This window comes from Schistocerca americana, chromosome 1 (assembly GCF_021461395.2).
Source record: "Schistocerca americana isolate TAMUIC-IGC-003095 chromosome 1, iqSchAmer2.1, whole genome shotgun sequence".
NCBI lineage: Eukaryota > Metazoa > Arthropoda > Insecta > Orthoptera > Acrididae > Schistocerca > Schistocerca americana.
This window is the reverse complement of record NC_060119.1, coordinates 289,289,358-289,307,202: the sequence shown is the minus strand read 5'-3', so window position 1 is coordinate 289,307,202 and position 17,845 is coordinate 289,289,358. Positions and strand designations below refer to the sequence as shown.

Below are 17,845 nucleotides of genomic sequence, written 5' to 3'. Positions count from 1 at the left end.
TTCGTATGGTCCGTAGCAATGCAGTATAACAGGGCTTTTCCACATCTTGTGCCTTAATTTCAGCATCTCCATGCATTCAGCCGCCACGTGTGAAAGTTGCTTATTTATGCAGTATCATCCACTCACACAGTACGATGTTAATTCCCGGATTTTTTCGTCATGCGCCCGATATTCGTCGAGAGAGACAGAGATCGCTTGATTTACCGGGCCAGTCGAAGTACGGTACGGTGCATAAATGCAGCCCTGTGAACGCGCTGTTGTCATTAGCAGGAAGGGCAACATTTGGTGATCAGGAATGTTTAATAAACATCGTGATTGATGTTTTACTGCTACATGAGTGTGTCGACCCTAGTGAAGGTACGAAAAACACCCCTAAATCGTGATAGAACCATCTCGAACCAAACCTACATACTGCAGATTACGTGCTTCTTTGGACCATCGTTGCACTCGACGTTTTGCACCAGCTGAAAACAGGCAATGAGGCATTGCATGACGCTTCACGCCTCCAGTCAGTTTCCATTTCCCTTGGCCCATTGAAGACCAGCGTCTTTATATGGTTCCCTGAGAAATGACCTTCCGCAAGATATTTGACTCTCAATGTTCATTGCCTGCAGTTTCCTACGCAATGTTCTCTCGGAAACTGATTTAGATGGAATTCACTCACTGCAGCACAAATTCTTCCCACGGTTGAAACCGACTGTCATTGACAAGGTGTGACTCTCCGTCCCTTTCGATTAGGGTCTTGTGATGAGTACTGTTCAAAATGGCTCTGAGCGCTATGGGACTTAACTTCTAAGGTCATCAGTCCCCTAGAACTTAGAACTACTTGAACCTAACTAACCTAAGGACATCACACACATCCATGTCCAAGGCAGGATCCGAACCTGCGACCGTAGCGGTCGCGCGGTTCCAGACTGCAGCGCCTTTAACCGCTTGGCCACCCCGGCCGGCGATGAGTACTGTTCTTCCACCAGGTTACATGATAGCGTGTGCAACACTATTCCTTACAGATACGTTGGTCAGTTTGCGTTGGTACAACAATACATCAGGCAATTTCATTCACCGTGTGGTGATGAGCACGTCCAAAGACGATAGCATCTTTCTGGAATTCTGTCACGTCTACCCATCTTACTACGCTTATTCCATACAATTGACTGGCATATTAACACCACACCTATGACTTACGTCAGCGACTGGGGATAACGTGACCGTGTCGTACCACTTCTGCACAGTCGACATCGCACCATAGCTACCACCCGTACTGCTTTAAGGAGGTGACTAATATTTTCTCCAGTGAGCTTATATACCTCTGTGCATTTACCTCCATATTAGATGTTGTATACCACTTCTTTCCCACGAGAGGCAGAGGGATCAAGGGAGCCCACTGCCGCAGCGATCTTCGACACACAGAGTCGAAGTCCGGCTCGCCGTAACTTACACGGACGTGAAAGCTGAAACACCGCCGCATAGTAGACCAACCCGCTTCAAACCCTTGATGTAATGGAAAACTGGACATAAAATTCTGCAAAACTGTGTTCTCATGTCGCTGATTATTAATCCGATTTCGGAATTTCAGGATTCAAAATGTTGGTTACAATATGGCGGGTCAAAAATTATACATGTAGTGTATTCGACTAAAACTTCAGATATAAGGTGTTACGAGATCGCTGATAGCGAATTGGAACTTGAAATTGTCCTGTCGAAATGTATTTATCGATATCTTAGATTATTTAATCGAAAGAGTAGCTTGAGTTGTCCACTGAGAGATGGGTCGAAAAGCAGATCTTTTACTTCAGGTGACATCTGTTCGTCATCTTCAAGTGCCTTTCTCGAAGCTCGAAATAAGTGCATTCTAAGGCGTCAGGAGCCGATGGAATACGGCAAACGTCGTTTTCTCACGGGAATATTAGCGCGTAAAATCTCCTCGGTAATGCCGGATATCCTTATTTCGAGCTTTCTGTGCATCTTAAGATAGCCCACCAATCGACAATGGAGCATCACAACTATGGGGACTGATGTCGACGCCTGGTACCATGAGTATAATTCTACATTTCGTCCTGCCACATTCAAGCAGTTCGTTTTAAATTTCTCGACAGCAATGGCATTCTTGCTTGACGTTGTCTGCAATATTACTTTGCTCTTCATCATCAGGTCCTCATCAATCCCCAAAACTTGTCTAGTTAACAACGCATCGTAAAAAATAAAAAAAAAAAAGCGTCCAGCAGTATTACCATCATTTGTTGTGCCTAAACCGAGCTTGTGCCCTCTGTATAATACTGGAGTTATTCTTTTACTTGGTGGACGTCAACATGAACAGACATATAACAGTGAAAGAGAGAATTGCTCCAACTCTGAGGTGAGTATAAAATAAACCCCTTTGTTGCAAAAGCATAGATTTTTTTTAGAATTTTAGTAGTTTTCTAATTACAGATACAAGTGTGCTAATAAAAAACAGCATAATGTCATTTTTGAGGAATTTTATGTCTATCAAGGTATTGCATCTATTAACATCGAAGAATCAATTTTTCAAAATTACAGAATTGTCTTACGATAAGTTTTAGAGTTTTGGTGTAGGCTAAAACGAACGTCCTGTGTGTGGTTACCCCATTTCTGTGCAGGGTTGAATAGTGTTCGAGTGACCTTTTTTATCCTGTAATTTTCTTCTCATGTAGGGCAAAATTACCAACATCCCCGCTATATATTTTGTCCCAAATGTCAAATTTTTTAAAAGACATTTGAATGATCAGGTGTTGAACAGCCCCACGGTAAGACCCTAGTCTACATGTCAGCAATGGAACTTATTTTGTTGAATAGAGTCACTGTTTTCTCCACCGTCAGACACCCACTGAATGATTTTACTGTACTTGCACACGAGTGGTGGCAAGTCCTTCACTGCATCCCGTCCGAGGGCTCCCATTTGACTAGACGGCAACAGTGAGCCGAAGATTAACCTCTGCAGCTCTAGTGTGAAAGGGCGGAAATAGTTCAATGTTGTAAAGCCACTTTGCTTCGTCTGATTGGATCTGGATACCTGGTCACCCGTGTGAAAGACTGCTCCGGGTTCTTTGTTCTGAAGGCATTGTCTATTGTGATGTTTTTTTTTCATTAGATGAGGAGGCATGCCTAAAGGGTATAGGAGGGTCCTATATGAACATCACATTGCTATGGGCTATTTCTAGGCGATCTCACTCTCCTGGCAAATATTTAAAATCATCGCTAGCATGACCGGTGTTAACATCTCCAAACTCTGCCGATACTTTTGTGCAACAAAGACCGTTTGAGAGTAACACTCATTTTTTCTTAACAAACATTATGAGAAAATTATTTGAAAGGATTCATTCCAGCGACCGGATGATCACCTATCCAAGCGCTAGCCCAGCCCGACAGCGCTTAACTTCGGTGATCTGGCCGGTTCTAGGCGTATCAGTCTGGAACCGCGCGACCGCTACAGTCGCAAGTTCGAATCCTGCCTCCGACATGGATGTGTGTGATGTCCGCAAGTTAGTTAGGTTTAAGTAGTTCTAAGTTCTAGGGGACTGATGACCTCAGATGTTGAGTCCTATAGTGCTCACAGCCATTTGAACCATTTTTTTTCCGTTGATCTGACGGGACCCGGTTTTAACCACTGCGACAAGGCCGTGTACGTCCAAAGGGGGCTCACGTTTATAGCAATTGCTATCTCTTCAAAATTTATTAACTTCTTAATGAAATGGAATAACGGTCCACAAAAATTACGCATTAATACGTCTACACCCACCTATGGTTACTAACTACACTACTGGCCATTAAAACTGCTACACCAAGAAGAAATACAGATGATAATCGGGTATTCATTGGACAAATATATTATAATACAACTGACATGTGATTACACTTTCACGCAATTTGGGTGCATAGATCCTGAGAATTCAGTACCCAAAACAACCACCTCTGCCAGTAATAACGGCCTTGATACGCCTGGGCATTGAGTCAAACAGAGCTTGCATGGCGTGTACAAGTACAGCTGCCCATGCAGCTTCGACGCGATACCACAGTTCATCAAGAGTAGTGACTGGCGTATTGTGACGAGCCAATTGCTCGGCCACCATTGACCAGACGTTTTCAATTGGTGAGAGATCTGTAGAATGTTCTGATCAGGGCAGCAGTCGAACATTTTCCGTACCCAGAAAGCCCCGTACAGGACCTGCAACATGTGGTCGTGCATTATCCTGCTGAAATGTAGGGTTTCACAGGGATCGAATGAAGGGTAGAGCCACGGGTCGTAACACATCTGAAATGTAACGTCCACTGTTCAAAGCGCCGTCAATGCGAACAAGAGCTAACCGAGACGTGTAACCAATGGCACCCCATACGATCACAACGGGTGATACGCCAGTATGGCGATGACGAATACACGCTTCCAATGTGCGTTCACCGCGATGTGGCCAAACACGGATGCAACCATCACGATGCTGTAACGGAACCTGGGTTCATCCGAAAAAATGACGTTTTGCCATTCGTGCACCCAGGTTCGTCGTTGAGTACACCATCGCAGACGCTCCTGTCTGTGATGCAGCGTCGAGGGTAACCGCAGCCATGGTCTCAGAGCTGAAAGCCCATGCTGCTGCAAACGTCGTCGAACTGTTCGTGCAGGTGGTTGTCGTCTTGCAAACGTCCCCATCTGTTGACTCAGGTCTCGAGACGTGGCTGCACGATCCGTTACAGCCATGCGGGTAAGATGCCTGTCGTCTCGACTGCTAGTGATACGAGGCCGTTGGGATCCAGCACGGCGTTCCGTATTACCCTCCTGAAACCACCGATTCAATATTCTGCTAATAGTCATTGGATCTCGACCAACGTGAGCAGCAATGTCGCGATACGATAAACCGCAATCGCGATAGTCTATAATCCGACCTTTATCAAAGTCGGAAACCTGATGGTACGCATTTCTCCTCCTTACACGAGGCATCACAACAACGTTTCACCAGGCAACGCCGGTGAACTGCTGTTTGTGTATGAGAAATCGGTTGGAAACTTTCCTCATGTCAGCACGTTGTAGGTGTCGCCACCGGCGCCAACTTTGTGTGAATGCTCTGGAAAGCCAATCATTTGCATATCACAGCATCTTCTTCCTGTCGGTTAAATTTCACGTCTGTAGAACGTCATCTTCGTGGTGTAGCAGTTTTAATGGCCAGTAGTGTATTTAAAGACTCTCGTCTGCCCCTGCATCACAGATAAAATTAATAATAAAATTAAAGGATTCAGCAATAAAAGCGAATTCCTATCTTATCTATTGTTTGAAAGGCTTTCTATACATCATTAACTTCAATCTATCTACACCTACATAGACACTCCGCAAGTCACCATACGATGCGTGGCAGAGGGTACCTTACACCACTTCTTTTCATTTCGCTTCCTTTTCCACTCGCAAACAGAGCGAGGCAAAAACGACTGTCTGCATGCCTCCGTATGAGTCGTCGTTTCTCGTATCTTCGTGGTCCTTACGCGTGATGTATGTTGGCGGCAGCAGAATTGTATGGCAGTCAGCTTCAAATGCTGGTTCTCTAAATTTTCTCATTTGTGTTTCTCAAAGAGAACGCCGCCTTCCCCTTAGGGATTCCTATTCGAGTTCTCGAAGCATCTCTGTAACATTTACGTGTTGTTTGAACCTACCAGTAACAAATCTAGCAGTCCGCCTCTGAACTGCTTCGATATCTTCCTTCAATCCGAGCTGGTACGAATCCCAAACACTCGAGCAGCACTCAAGAATAGGTTGCACCAGCGTCCTATACGCGCTCTCTTTTACAGGAGAACCACTCTTTCCTAAAATTCTCCCAATGACCATCCGCCTTTCTTACCACATTTCTCGCATGATCGTTGCATTTCATATCGCTTTGCAACGTTACACCCATATATTTAAACGACGTAACTGTGTCATGCAGGACACTGATAATACTGTATACAAACATTACAGGTTTGTTATTCCTACTCGTCCGCATCAACTTATATTTTCCTCATTTAGAAATAGCTGTTATTCACCATACCAACTAAAGATTTTATCCAGAGCGTCTTGTATTTTCCTACGGTCACTCAACTTCGACACCTTACCGTATCCCACAACATCATCAACAAACAACCGCAAATTGTTGACCACCCTGTCCGCCAAATCACATACGTATGTACTGTAGAAAACAACAGCGGTTGCATCACTTTTTCCTGGGGCACTGTTTAGAAACTGAGGATGGAGTAGATGTACTACGCCTGTCTGAACGTCACATAGTCACAGATATGGAAAAGGTAAGTGCAGGTGGATATAAGTTTTCAGCACGTGTAAGTAGAGACACTTTGGAAGGAGGAGGAGTTGCCATATACACTGAAGCGCCAAATAAACTGGCGGAGACATATAAACAGGCACAATACTGTGCTGCGGTCAGCAACGCCTATGTAAGACAACAAGTATCTGGTGCAGTTCTTAGATTTGTTACTGCTGCTACAATGGCAGGTTAGTAAGATTTAAGTGAGTTTTAACGTGGTGTTATAGTTGGGCACGAGCAATGGGACACAGTATCTCCGAGGTAGCGATGAAATGGGTATTTTCCCGTACGACCATTTCACTAGCGTACTGTGGATATCAGGAATCCTGTAAAACATGAAATCCCCGACATCTCTGCGGCCGGAAAAAGATCCTGCAAGAACGGGACCCGGGACCAACGACGACTGAAGAGAATCGTTCAAAGTGACAGAAGTGCAACCCTTCAACCCTTCCACAAACTGCTGCAGATTTCAATGCGAAGCATTCAACGAAACATCATCGATATGAGATTTTGGAGCCGAAGGACCACTCGTGTGTCCTTGATGAGTGCACGCCCGTCAACACCGACATTGGAGTGTTGATGACCGGAAAAATGTTGCCTAGTCGCACGAATCTCGTTTCAAAGCGTATCGAGCGGATGGTTGTGTACGGGTATGGAGACAACCTCATGAATCCATGGACCCTGCATGTGAGCAGGTGGAGGCTCTGTAATGGTGTGGGGCGTATGTTGTTGGAGTGATATGAGACCCGTGATCCGTCTAGATACTACCCATTTGGGATGCCTTGCAACGTACCGCTCAGAAGAGATCTCCACCCCCTCGTACTCTTACGGATTTATGAACAGGGCTGCAGGATTCATGGGGTCAGTTCTCTCCACTACTTCAGGCATTAGTCGAGTACATGCGACGTCGTGTTGCGGAACTTCTGCGTGCAAGCGGGGGCCCTACACGACATTAGGTAGGTGTTCCAGTTTCTTTGGCTCTTCTGTGTATGTTAAAATCTGTCATAATGTGAAAAGTTTAGAAACTGAAATATTTTGAGTACAGCAACATATAGAAAAATGCGCATGTGTGCTTAAACTAAATAATGGTATTTTTATAATTAAGAAATTTTCAGTTATATTTGAAGAACCTGAGTTCTTTGTTGTGTTATATGTCAGACAGAGGTAAGCAAATTATCATTTGTGGGGATTTCAATGTAGATTTTCTGAAAGAGTCCGATAGAAAGCTTGATCTTCAAGTATTACTTGGCTCTTTCAATTTAACGTCAGTTATCTATTTTACTACTCGGGTGGTACAGGAAAGTAGCACACTGATGTATAATGTTTTTATAGACCGAGATAAATTTAATCCAATAAAAACATTTCCTCTTAAGAGTGGTCTGTCTGATTATGATGCACAGCTAGTTACAGCATATGACGCAGTTCCACACAGTAACCCTAAACAGTCCTCAAAAACAGTGCTGTTCAATTAACGATTTAACATTCGAAAATTTTAGGGAAAGAATGCAACAGTCAGACTGGGATGAGGTGTACAGGGAAACTGATGCTAATTTAAAGTTTAACCTATTTCATGACACCTTTGTGAGTATATTTTAAAACATTTTTCCTAAGAAAACTGTGAAATATATTTGCAAGTTAAGATATAAAAAGACATCACTTACTATAGGGATAAAAAATATTGTAGACAGAAAAGGAAAATGCATCTTATAGCTAGAGTAATGATCCAGAAACAGTGAAAAATTATAAAAACTACTGCATTGTATTAAGAAAAGTTATTAACAAATCCAGAATTATGTGCATTATGTCTGAGGTTAGCACACCAATAATAAAATTAAAACAGTCTGAAATACTACTAAAAGGGAAACAGGGCAACCGAGCCCACAGGAAGAATGTACTTCCATCAAACTAAATGAAAAGTTTATTAACAAAAAGTCAGCAATAGAAAACATTTTAATAATCTTTTTTAAGTGTAGTAGAGAAAATAGTATCCACATATTCATTATAAAATGCAGTACATGTAAGAGGCAATACCTACAGAATTTGATGAAATTGAATTCAACCCACTTTTCCTGCTGAAATCAGGAAAATAATAAATTCACTTAAAAGTAAAAGCTCACATGGAACTGATCGCATTTCCAACGGAGTACTAAAGGCTTGTTCCCAACAGATAAGTATGGTTCTTTGCTCACCGAAACAGGGGATTTTTTTCAGGTAGACTGAAATGTGCTACTATTAAACTATTCCATAAAAAAGGGGATGAATCTGATGCTAACAACTACTGCCTAATCTCACTTCTGATACCTTTATCTAAAATTCTTCAAAAAGTAATGTAGTCAAGAGTAGCATCACATATTTGTAAAAATAAAGTACTAACAATATGTCAATTTGGTTTTCAGAAGCGCTTTTCGACAGACCATGCTATGTTTACTTTCACTGATCAAATAAGGAATTCTTTGAATAACCGAACGTCACCTACTGGTATATTTTGTGATCTCCCAATGGCTTTTGACTATGTAATCATGAAATTCTTCTAGGTAAGCTGAAGTATTGTGGCATGAATGGGACAGAGCACAAATGGTTTAGGTCACATTTAACTAGAAGAATGCAGAAGGTTGAAAATAACAGTGCAGATAGTCTGCAAAAATCAGCACAGTCTTGTAACTGGGAGATATTAAGAAAGGTGTTTCACAGGGTTCAGTCTTGGGTCCATTATTGTTCGTAATATACATTGATGACTTGCCACTCTGTATCCATGAAGATGCAAAGCTAGTTGTTTTTGATGATGATACAAGTGTAGTAATCACACGCAACAAACAAGGATCAGCTGAGTGAATCGTAAATAATGTCGTTTAGAAAATTGTTAAGTGGTTCTCTGCAAATGGACTCTCACTAAAATTTTGAGAAAACACACTATATACAGTTCTGTGCAGGAAAAGGCATAACACCATTGATAAATATAGACTATGAACAGAAGTCTGTTGCTATGGCGGAATATACAAAATTTTTGGTTGTGTGGACTGATTAGAAATTGAATTGGAAGAAACATATTGATGATATGCTGAAACAGTTAGGTTCACCTACTTATGTTATAAGGGTTATTGCAAATTTTGGAAATAAGCATATCACTAAATTATCCTACTGTCTGTTTTCATTCACTGCTTTCATATGGCAACGTATTTTGGTGTAAGTTGTCATTAACGAAAAAGTATTCATGCACAGAATAACAGCTGGAGCCCATTCACAGTACCTTTGCAATACATATATTCACTTATGAAATTTGTTGTTAATAACCCATCCCAATTCAAAAATAATAGCGAAGTGCATAGTAAGGATGATCTTCACTATTCTGGGTTAAATCTGACTTTTGCACAGAAAGGGGTGAATTATGCTGCCACAAAAATATTTGGTCATTTTCCAAATAGCACCGAAAGTCTGACAGACAGTCAACCAACACTTAAGAAAAAATTAAAAGAATTTATGAATGACAACTCCTTCTGCTCAATAGATGAATTAGACATGAAGTAATAACTGTAAAAAATTTGTTATACTGTTAAAGAAAACTTATGATAAACTGACACGTTCCACATCGTTACGAAATGTCGTATTCGTGATCTATGGAACAGGTACTAGTGTAATATACTCCTGACGATACCCTTGTTTCTGATGAACACTCGCCATCGAGGACAACATACTGGGTTTATTACTTAAGAAGCCTTCAAGACACTCACATATATGTGAGCTTATTCCAGATGCTTGTACCTTCGTTAACAGCCTACAATGGGGCATCGTGTCAAATGCTTTTTGCAAATCAAGGAATGTGGACTCTGCCTGATGTCCTTCATCCATAGTTCGCAATGTATCATGTGAGAAAAGGGAAAGCTGATTTACGAAGGAGCGATAATTCATAAAACCATACTGATTCGTGGACATAAACTCCTTAGTCTCAAGAAAGTTTAATGTACTCGAACTGAGAATTTGTTCAAGGATTCTGCCACAAACCGAAATTAGGAATACTGGTCTGTAATTTTGAGGGTCCGTTCATTTACCCTTCTACTACCATACTAATGTAATATTGAACTACTATAGACTCACAGGACAAAAAATACTTAGTCACCCCAGTGCGCAAGCACAGATGACTCGTTAAGCGTTTATCAGTGGCGGAATGATCGAGTCACGTGTTCAACCGCACAGCCGCTACATGAGCCTAAGGAATTAACGATCAATGAGATATTTGTGTTTCAAGCGGACACTGTACGTAGACGTAGGTAGATGTAAGAACGTGACAGAGAGCCAAAAACGGACAATCGTGTTTGGCCGTGTGGTGTGTGAAGTTGCTGAATTTGTTAGTGTTTTGTGTCGAAATGTTCAGCGTGTCAAGAAGTGGTATAACGCACGTGGTCGCGAAACACGTCGTCTGACCTGCGGGCGGAAGAAGACCCTAACTAAGTGGAACCGAAGACACGTTTCACAACTTGTGAATCAAAGTCGCGTCCGAACCCGACAGGAACTGCTGCAGGCAATGAAAGTCCTTCCCAGCCTATTACAGAAGGATAACATGGCGACGGGAACTGGATTCAATGAACATTTTGAGTCGGTCACCTCGCAAGAGGCCGTTGCTCACATAGCCACATAAAGCTGTGCGTCTTAAGAGGGCTGTAAATCATCGACCGTGGACAGTAGCTGATTGGCGGAACGCAATGTGGTCCGACGAATCACTTTCTTTGCCTGTATTAAAATGACGCACGTCCTCGAGTCAAATGAAACATTTCATCCTATATGTGTGAAAGGTCAGGCTGAAGCCGGAGGCGGGTCTGTAATGTTTCAGGGGCGTTTTTCTAATAATGAACTGGACCTGCTCGCCGAGATTATCATTAAAACAGGTCATTTAAAAATTCTGAGTGATCAGGCATTGTCTTTCAGTCAACGTCTGTGTAATGAATATGCTACTGATACCCCTGTTTTTCAAGATGACAACACCAAAAAAGAATATATGACTGGTTTAATGGATACTCTCCCGGCCTATTACAATTCGATTGGCCTGCAAAATCACCTGACTTGAAACCCACAGCAAATAAGTGGGACTTGTTGGAACAGCCGGAAAACCGCCGATATCGGCATCCCCGCAGTTTCGTGGGACTGTACGATCTAATTCTCAGCGGGCGCCTTAACCTGGGTGCGATGTACCTGCAAACCTAACCAAATAAATGGTTATCAAGTCCAGGGGCGGAATTACACAGTATTAAATAATGCCTGTAATGATTTCTCTAATGATGACTAATATTTTGTCCAGTGAGCTTACGAAAACGAGTTGTTGTTTGACGTTGTTACCAAAAATATCGAGAAGCTCTTGACCAGTTCGTTTTAAGTTCTTACGCGATATTCTAATAAATCTTCGGTCGGATATGGGCTATATATTTTGAAAGATATATTGTAAACAAATATCTGTGTACTCCATAAAGCCGAAACGTTGTTACCGAAAATCTCAAAAATTTCTTGACTGATTTACTTAATCTTTTTACACGATACTCTAACGAACGTTCAGACGGGCACACACACATAACCACACACACACACACACACACACACACACACACACACACATATATATATATATATATATATATATATATATATATATATATATATATATATGGAGAAACGTTGTTAGCAAAATTCTCGAAAAGTTCTTAACCGATGAATTTCAAAATGTTACACGAATCTGTAATAAACTTTCGAACAGGAATAAGCCACATAATGTCATATATATGCTCTAATGAATAATCAGAAGCGCGTAAGCTATTATATTTTCAATGCACTTTGTATATAAATATGCAAATAAAATATATAAAGAGGGAACGTTCCAGGAAAATATTTCGAAAACTTCTTGGCCTGTTTACTCGAAATTTTTCATGGTAGTGTAATAAATATCAACACAGACATAGGCTACATATTTTTAAACAATAATATAAATGTTTTGTGTTAAAATATAAAGAAAATGCTGAGCTGTGAAAATGTGGAGTTTAGCTTTCTTTGCTGCAGGCAATCTGAACTGCAATAGCGGGGCATTTAAACCATTAAACCATTAAACAAGTTATTTCTCTCATAAATATTCTTTCTCCTTACATATAATTGTTTTTAAAAATTGTGCACACAACTATGTGCTTCATACCAGTCGGTTTTCACAGGAAACAAGAGAGTTGTATTTATGGCTTAGTGGCTTACGACTGGAGTGTTACCATAGACTCTCAATCGTCAGATACTTTGCAGTTCCACCCATTTGCAGATTAAAACAATGCAAAATACTGTCATTGAAGCTACTATCCTCAGAGATCCAGCAGCAGCAGAGGTCTCTCATACTTCGTATACCAATGATCTCAATTGATTCAACCACTCATTTTAAGCGACTTCACTTCCCAAATAAGGATTCGTTGGCAATAACAATAAACAAGGGTCGAGATCAGATAGGAGAGGAAGAGGTGATGAAGAGAAAGCAGGGTGGAAATGGATGTAGAGAGGTGGAAGGAGGACGGACACAGAGAGGCGGGTGGAGGAAGAGATGGAGATAGAGATGGGAGAAGAAGTGATGGACAGAGAGAGGGGGAGAAGAAGATTAGGACTACATCCAATTCCCATACAAATTTATCAGCTGCGAATCACTGACAGGTTCGCTAGCTATTTGTTAAATTCCACCCCCTCCTCCCTCCCTCCCTCCCTTAGAGAGTGTAGCACCTCAAAAGGAAGGACACAGGTCTAGAGTTTAACGCCCTGTTGATACCAGTGACTTCACGGACAAGGAATTACCTATGTTGAACACGGATACGATAGAAGACAGATTGAGATTACTTTGAAGCAACAATCTCATTGTTTGTCTGAAGTGCATTTGCTCAACAGTGGACAGTTTCATCAGTCAATCTACACATGCATTTGGACTCCGATCATTAGGAAAGGGAAACCAGTGCGTTTATCAGTTCCTTGTTCTCGTAGAATACTCAAGTAACACTTAACTGTCATCACCGATCGATACAACTCCAGCCGCTTGCCACAACATGTAACAATATGTATTGCTTCACCTAATGCTCTTTCATAATATAATATTATAATAGATTTTTGCTGCTGTGAGATTACTTATTCGGCTGCTATACCTTATTAGTATTCAATGCACTTCACAGCAACTTTCACATATACGGCGGCGCACTTAGAGATTCAGGGCTTCATTACTACAAAGGTTACATAGATGGCACAGTACTTCATGTAGATGGGACTAAAAGTGCTGTTAACAAACCGGTGAATAGCTCCAGTGATATTCGCGAGAAAATTTAATTAACTTATAGCACGGAAGCAATGGCAGCATTTATTTCGGACTTACAGTAAGGAGACAGGGACATGTGGATGCATTTAAAGTTTTTACGATAGACTTGCTGTATCAGCATGCAAACTTCTCTGTGGATGCGGCTAGCTCTTTTGAGGACAGCCGGCCGTGGTGGTCTAGCGGTTCTAGGCGCACAGTCCGGAACCGCGTGACTGCTACGGTCGCAGGTTCGAATCCTGCCTCGGGCATGGATGTGTGTGATGGCCTTAGGTTAGTTAGGTTTAAGTAGTTCTAAGTTCTAGGGGACTGATGACCACAGATGTTAAGTCCCATGGTGCTCAGAGCCATTTTTTTTTTTTTTTTGAGGAAAACTGCCGACTGTCATACACTGATGGAAACGGAAAGTGCTACACCGTGAAGCAACAGTGCGATAATTATCAAACTCTGTAGCTATGTCCGTCAAATAAGAGGTAATAAATAATTAAGCTACCGTTCCCATCGGAACTGATGACTCTTATCGACATCAGTGCCATAAGTGACACCACAGGCACGAATAACCATTGTATTTGTGGCAATAAGAAATCAAAGAGACTGTCAACGTCTTCTTCACTTTTGCCATACCTGAAATACACGCTGTTCCAGCTCAAAAATATTCCTGGTTGGAGGCTGGTTTGAAAGTATAGGTCTTCCCATAAAATCGTAGACATGACAGATCAGGAAATCAGGCAGACTAGTCAACGACACGTATATTCATTATGGTGTATGAGGTGCGAATTGCAAAGTGGGATCCTGCTGAAATATGCCATTTAATACATTGTTCATAAAGGACATGACAACAAGGTTTAATATATTTGCCTCATACTGGCGATCATTGAGCCTGGCTTAAACATTTACTAGATCATTCGTCTTCTAATATCTAATAGCTCCCCACCCTACGATTCAATGATGGGTCTCGACAATCACAGTTTCGTGACCTTTACCCTTCTACGGGAATGTTGGCTTCGACCTGACAGCCGTACACAAAAGTGAGACTCATAGCTGAACACCACAATATGTCATTCAGTGTCCCAGTTGACTAGGACTTAACACTGTGCAAGTTTCTATCGACTGTGGTATGGTGTCAGTAGCAAATGATGCATGGCAGCTCAAACCCAATTTCCAGCTCAAACCCAATTTCCAGTAATCTGTTCACTATGGACACTGTCTGCCTGTAATTCCAGTGTTGCCATCTGTGTATTCGTCAAGCTGTTCTAACAGTCCTATTATCTCCATGTTGTACAGTCCTCACGGAAGGACATGTGCCTATTCTCCTTGCTACATTAGTGTCCTGAGACCATCTCGTCACCACTCATTCTACAGTCATTGCACTATAGCCATGTCTCTGTGTGGTCTATTGGTACAATGCTAACACGTCCCTCATGGCAATGAGTCGACCTTAGGTCAAGTCCAAGCATGCATGTGCACATCCTGTCAGAAGGCTGAATTGTGACCTCCACCTGAAAAGTTCTAGTAGCGTTAGCCACACCCAATAACTACAATGTAACCACACCATTCTTTATGAGTTAGAATGACTTTTTTTGTTTTGAAAATAAGCTACGATAAGGATGAATTGAATCAAAATGTCCCACAGGGTTGGAGTTATCGTTTTGTTACCATTCAGCCAATGTGTTAGCAATATAAGACTTTCCACATCCATCAGTGTAATTGTGATGAAGAGAATTGTGCAGATTGGTACGTGGATGGCAGGTGGAGCGGCTGGAACTGGAGCGCCAAAGCCTGGTGAAGGTTGGCTGCTATCGCGGGCCGGCCAACAAGCAGCTGCAGCAGCAGCTGCTGACCATCGAGGAGCGCCAGCAGCTGGAGCTGCTGCAGGAGGAGGTGGCGCTGCTGCGCACGAGGGTGGACGTGCTGCGCAGGGAGAAGGAGGACGACCGCGCCAAATACCTGTCGCTGCTGCAGCGCTCCTGGGACCAGGTGCCTTTCTTCTTGTCATCTTCAGTCTGAGATCCTTTGGCGCAGCTTTTCACACTTGTGTACCTCATACAGGCCTCCTTATCTTAAATCCACTTGAACCTGCTGACTGTAGTCAACTGTTCATCTCCCTCTACAAGTTTTACACCCTCTCTCTCCCCTCCCCTCCCCCCCCCCCCCCACACACACACACATATGACTTTTCGCACTTTTATAATAGTTGTGTAAACAAATGATAATAAGGATGTATATAAGGAGCCATAAGCATCAAATGAAAATTTATATCAAGTGCAGAAGTCGAAGGCTGATCTGGTGCGCTCTAAGCAAATGCACTAACTACTACGCCACTGCATCACAATGGCTTTGCACAGCTGTATGGACTACACTAACAGACTTGAAACTTGAAAATGTCTCTGGAACCATGTAGTTTCATTTTATTAAAAGCACCTATATTTGGATTTCAGGCAGAACCCCCATTTCGTTCAATGCTGAGGTGCTGTTCCAATACAATTGGAGAGCCTCTACACTGCTGTTCAACTGTAGGGGGGGGGGGGATACCAAGTGGGCTGAGGCGTGAATGGGAATCAGGATTGAAAGGGAGACATGCTAGGTTAGCCCACATGTTTGTGCAAAGCCATTGTGCCAGTGTGGCACACTGGTTAGCACATATGCCTAGTGAGCAGGAGACCTACGTTCGAATCCCGACCTTGGTTTAAATTTTCATTTGCCGCTTCAGTCTGCATATATACGTCACAGATATTTTACACCTTAAAAGATCTCTGGAGCCATATTGTTTCATTTGATTAAATGCACTTATGCCTGACTCTCAGGCAGGATTCCCCATTTCCTTCGATGGTGAGATGCTATTTTAGTGAAGTTGGACAGCCTCTGCAATGCTGTTCGAGTTTAGGTGGACTACTGAGTGCGCTGATGCATGAATAAGAATTTGGATTGAGGAGGCAGGCTTGCTAGGGTAGTTCATGCAGTTGTGTAAAGCCACTGTACCAGTGTGGCATAGTAGTCAGGGCATCTGCCTGGTGAGAAAGAGACCCAAGATCGAATCCTGGTCTTGGTATAAATTTTCATCTGTCACTCCAAGTCTTCATATATATCTTCTTCTTTCTTTCTTCTTTTGCTACTGCCTTTATCCTGCATTGTGTGCAGGGTAGGCAGGGTTAAGTACGGAATTGGCATGGTTAATATGAAGGGGTGGCAGGATGATCTTCCTGCCACCATCCCATACCCCCCAGGACGGAAGTAGTGTACCCCAGCTGTCTGTGTCTAGCGTAAATCGCGAAATAGTGTGAATGTGTTTCAAATGTCTGCAAGTCGGGGAACTGAGGCGGGACGTGGGGACCAGCCTGGTATTCACCTAGGAGAATGTGGAAAACCGCCTAAAAACACATTCAGGCTGGCCAGCACACCGGCCATCGTCGTTAATCTGCTGGGTGGATTCGATCTGGGGTCAGCGCTCCTACCTGAGTCCAGCAAGCAGCACATAAGGGCTCTGGGCTACCCTGGTGGGTGATGTGCCAGATTCTCCGCCACCACTACATACCAAGATAGCAGCCTGAAGGTGACTGACCATAGCCAATAACACATTCAGCTGTTCACATTTATTGCCAAAGTTGAATGTGCTGTTGGATGTGGTTAGCCACCTTCAGGCTGCTACCTCAGCATGTAGCGGTGGCGGAAAATATTGCACATCGCATGGGACACCTCAAGTGTCACTTGTTTTGCCCATGGGCTCTGCTTCCTAGGCACCTCATAGTGCACCCGAAGCAGTGGATGCACCCTCACAGCAGAGTGAGTGGCGGATGGTAAGCGTTTGTGTCGCTCAAGGCGGAGGGCCAATGTGGAGGCTGGCCACCTGGCCTCGATCATTTTCCCTGTGAGTGGACAGTTAATCGCTCCTTCAGCAGGATCCGAGCAGGCACATAGGAGGAGTGGTTTACTGGCTATGGGGAGCTTCAGTGTTAGGTGCGTTGTGGAGCTCCTTAGGTAGATAGCGTTCAGGGCTTGAAAGAAAGCCAATGCGAACTCAGTGTGTCTGCTGGCGGGGCGGGGGGGGGGGGGGGGGGAGGGAGGGCGTGGGCATGTGAGGCGTGGAGGCGACCTTGCCGGTGGCTATCGAGCGTGCTGGGTGCAGTCGTCTGCAAATTGTGACTCACGTCCGCACCAATGGCACCTGCCGCATGGGTTCTGAGGCGATCCTCGCTTTGTACAGACGGCTGGTGTAGTTGGTGAAGACTGCTAACCTCTCCCGCGGGGA

The 17,845-nt window shown here is 43.0% G+C and overlaps 1 protein-coding gene across 1 annotated transcript in view; it reads left to right on the top strand.

Annotated features, from left to right (window-relative positions):
• The window catches only part of LOC124544694 (coiled-coil domain-containing protein 13-like), a 77,449-nt gene extending 61,843 nt beyond the window's left edge, over window positions 1–15,606 (top strand). The window contains exon 9 of the mRNA XM_047123372.1: window positions 15,460–15,606. Within this exon, the coding sequence (XP_046979328.1) occupies window positions 15,460–15,606 (147 nt within the window). The remainder of the gene's footprint in view (window positions 1–15,459) is intronic.
• The last annotated feature ends 2,239 nt before the right edge of the window (window positions 15,607–17,845 follow it).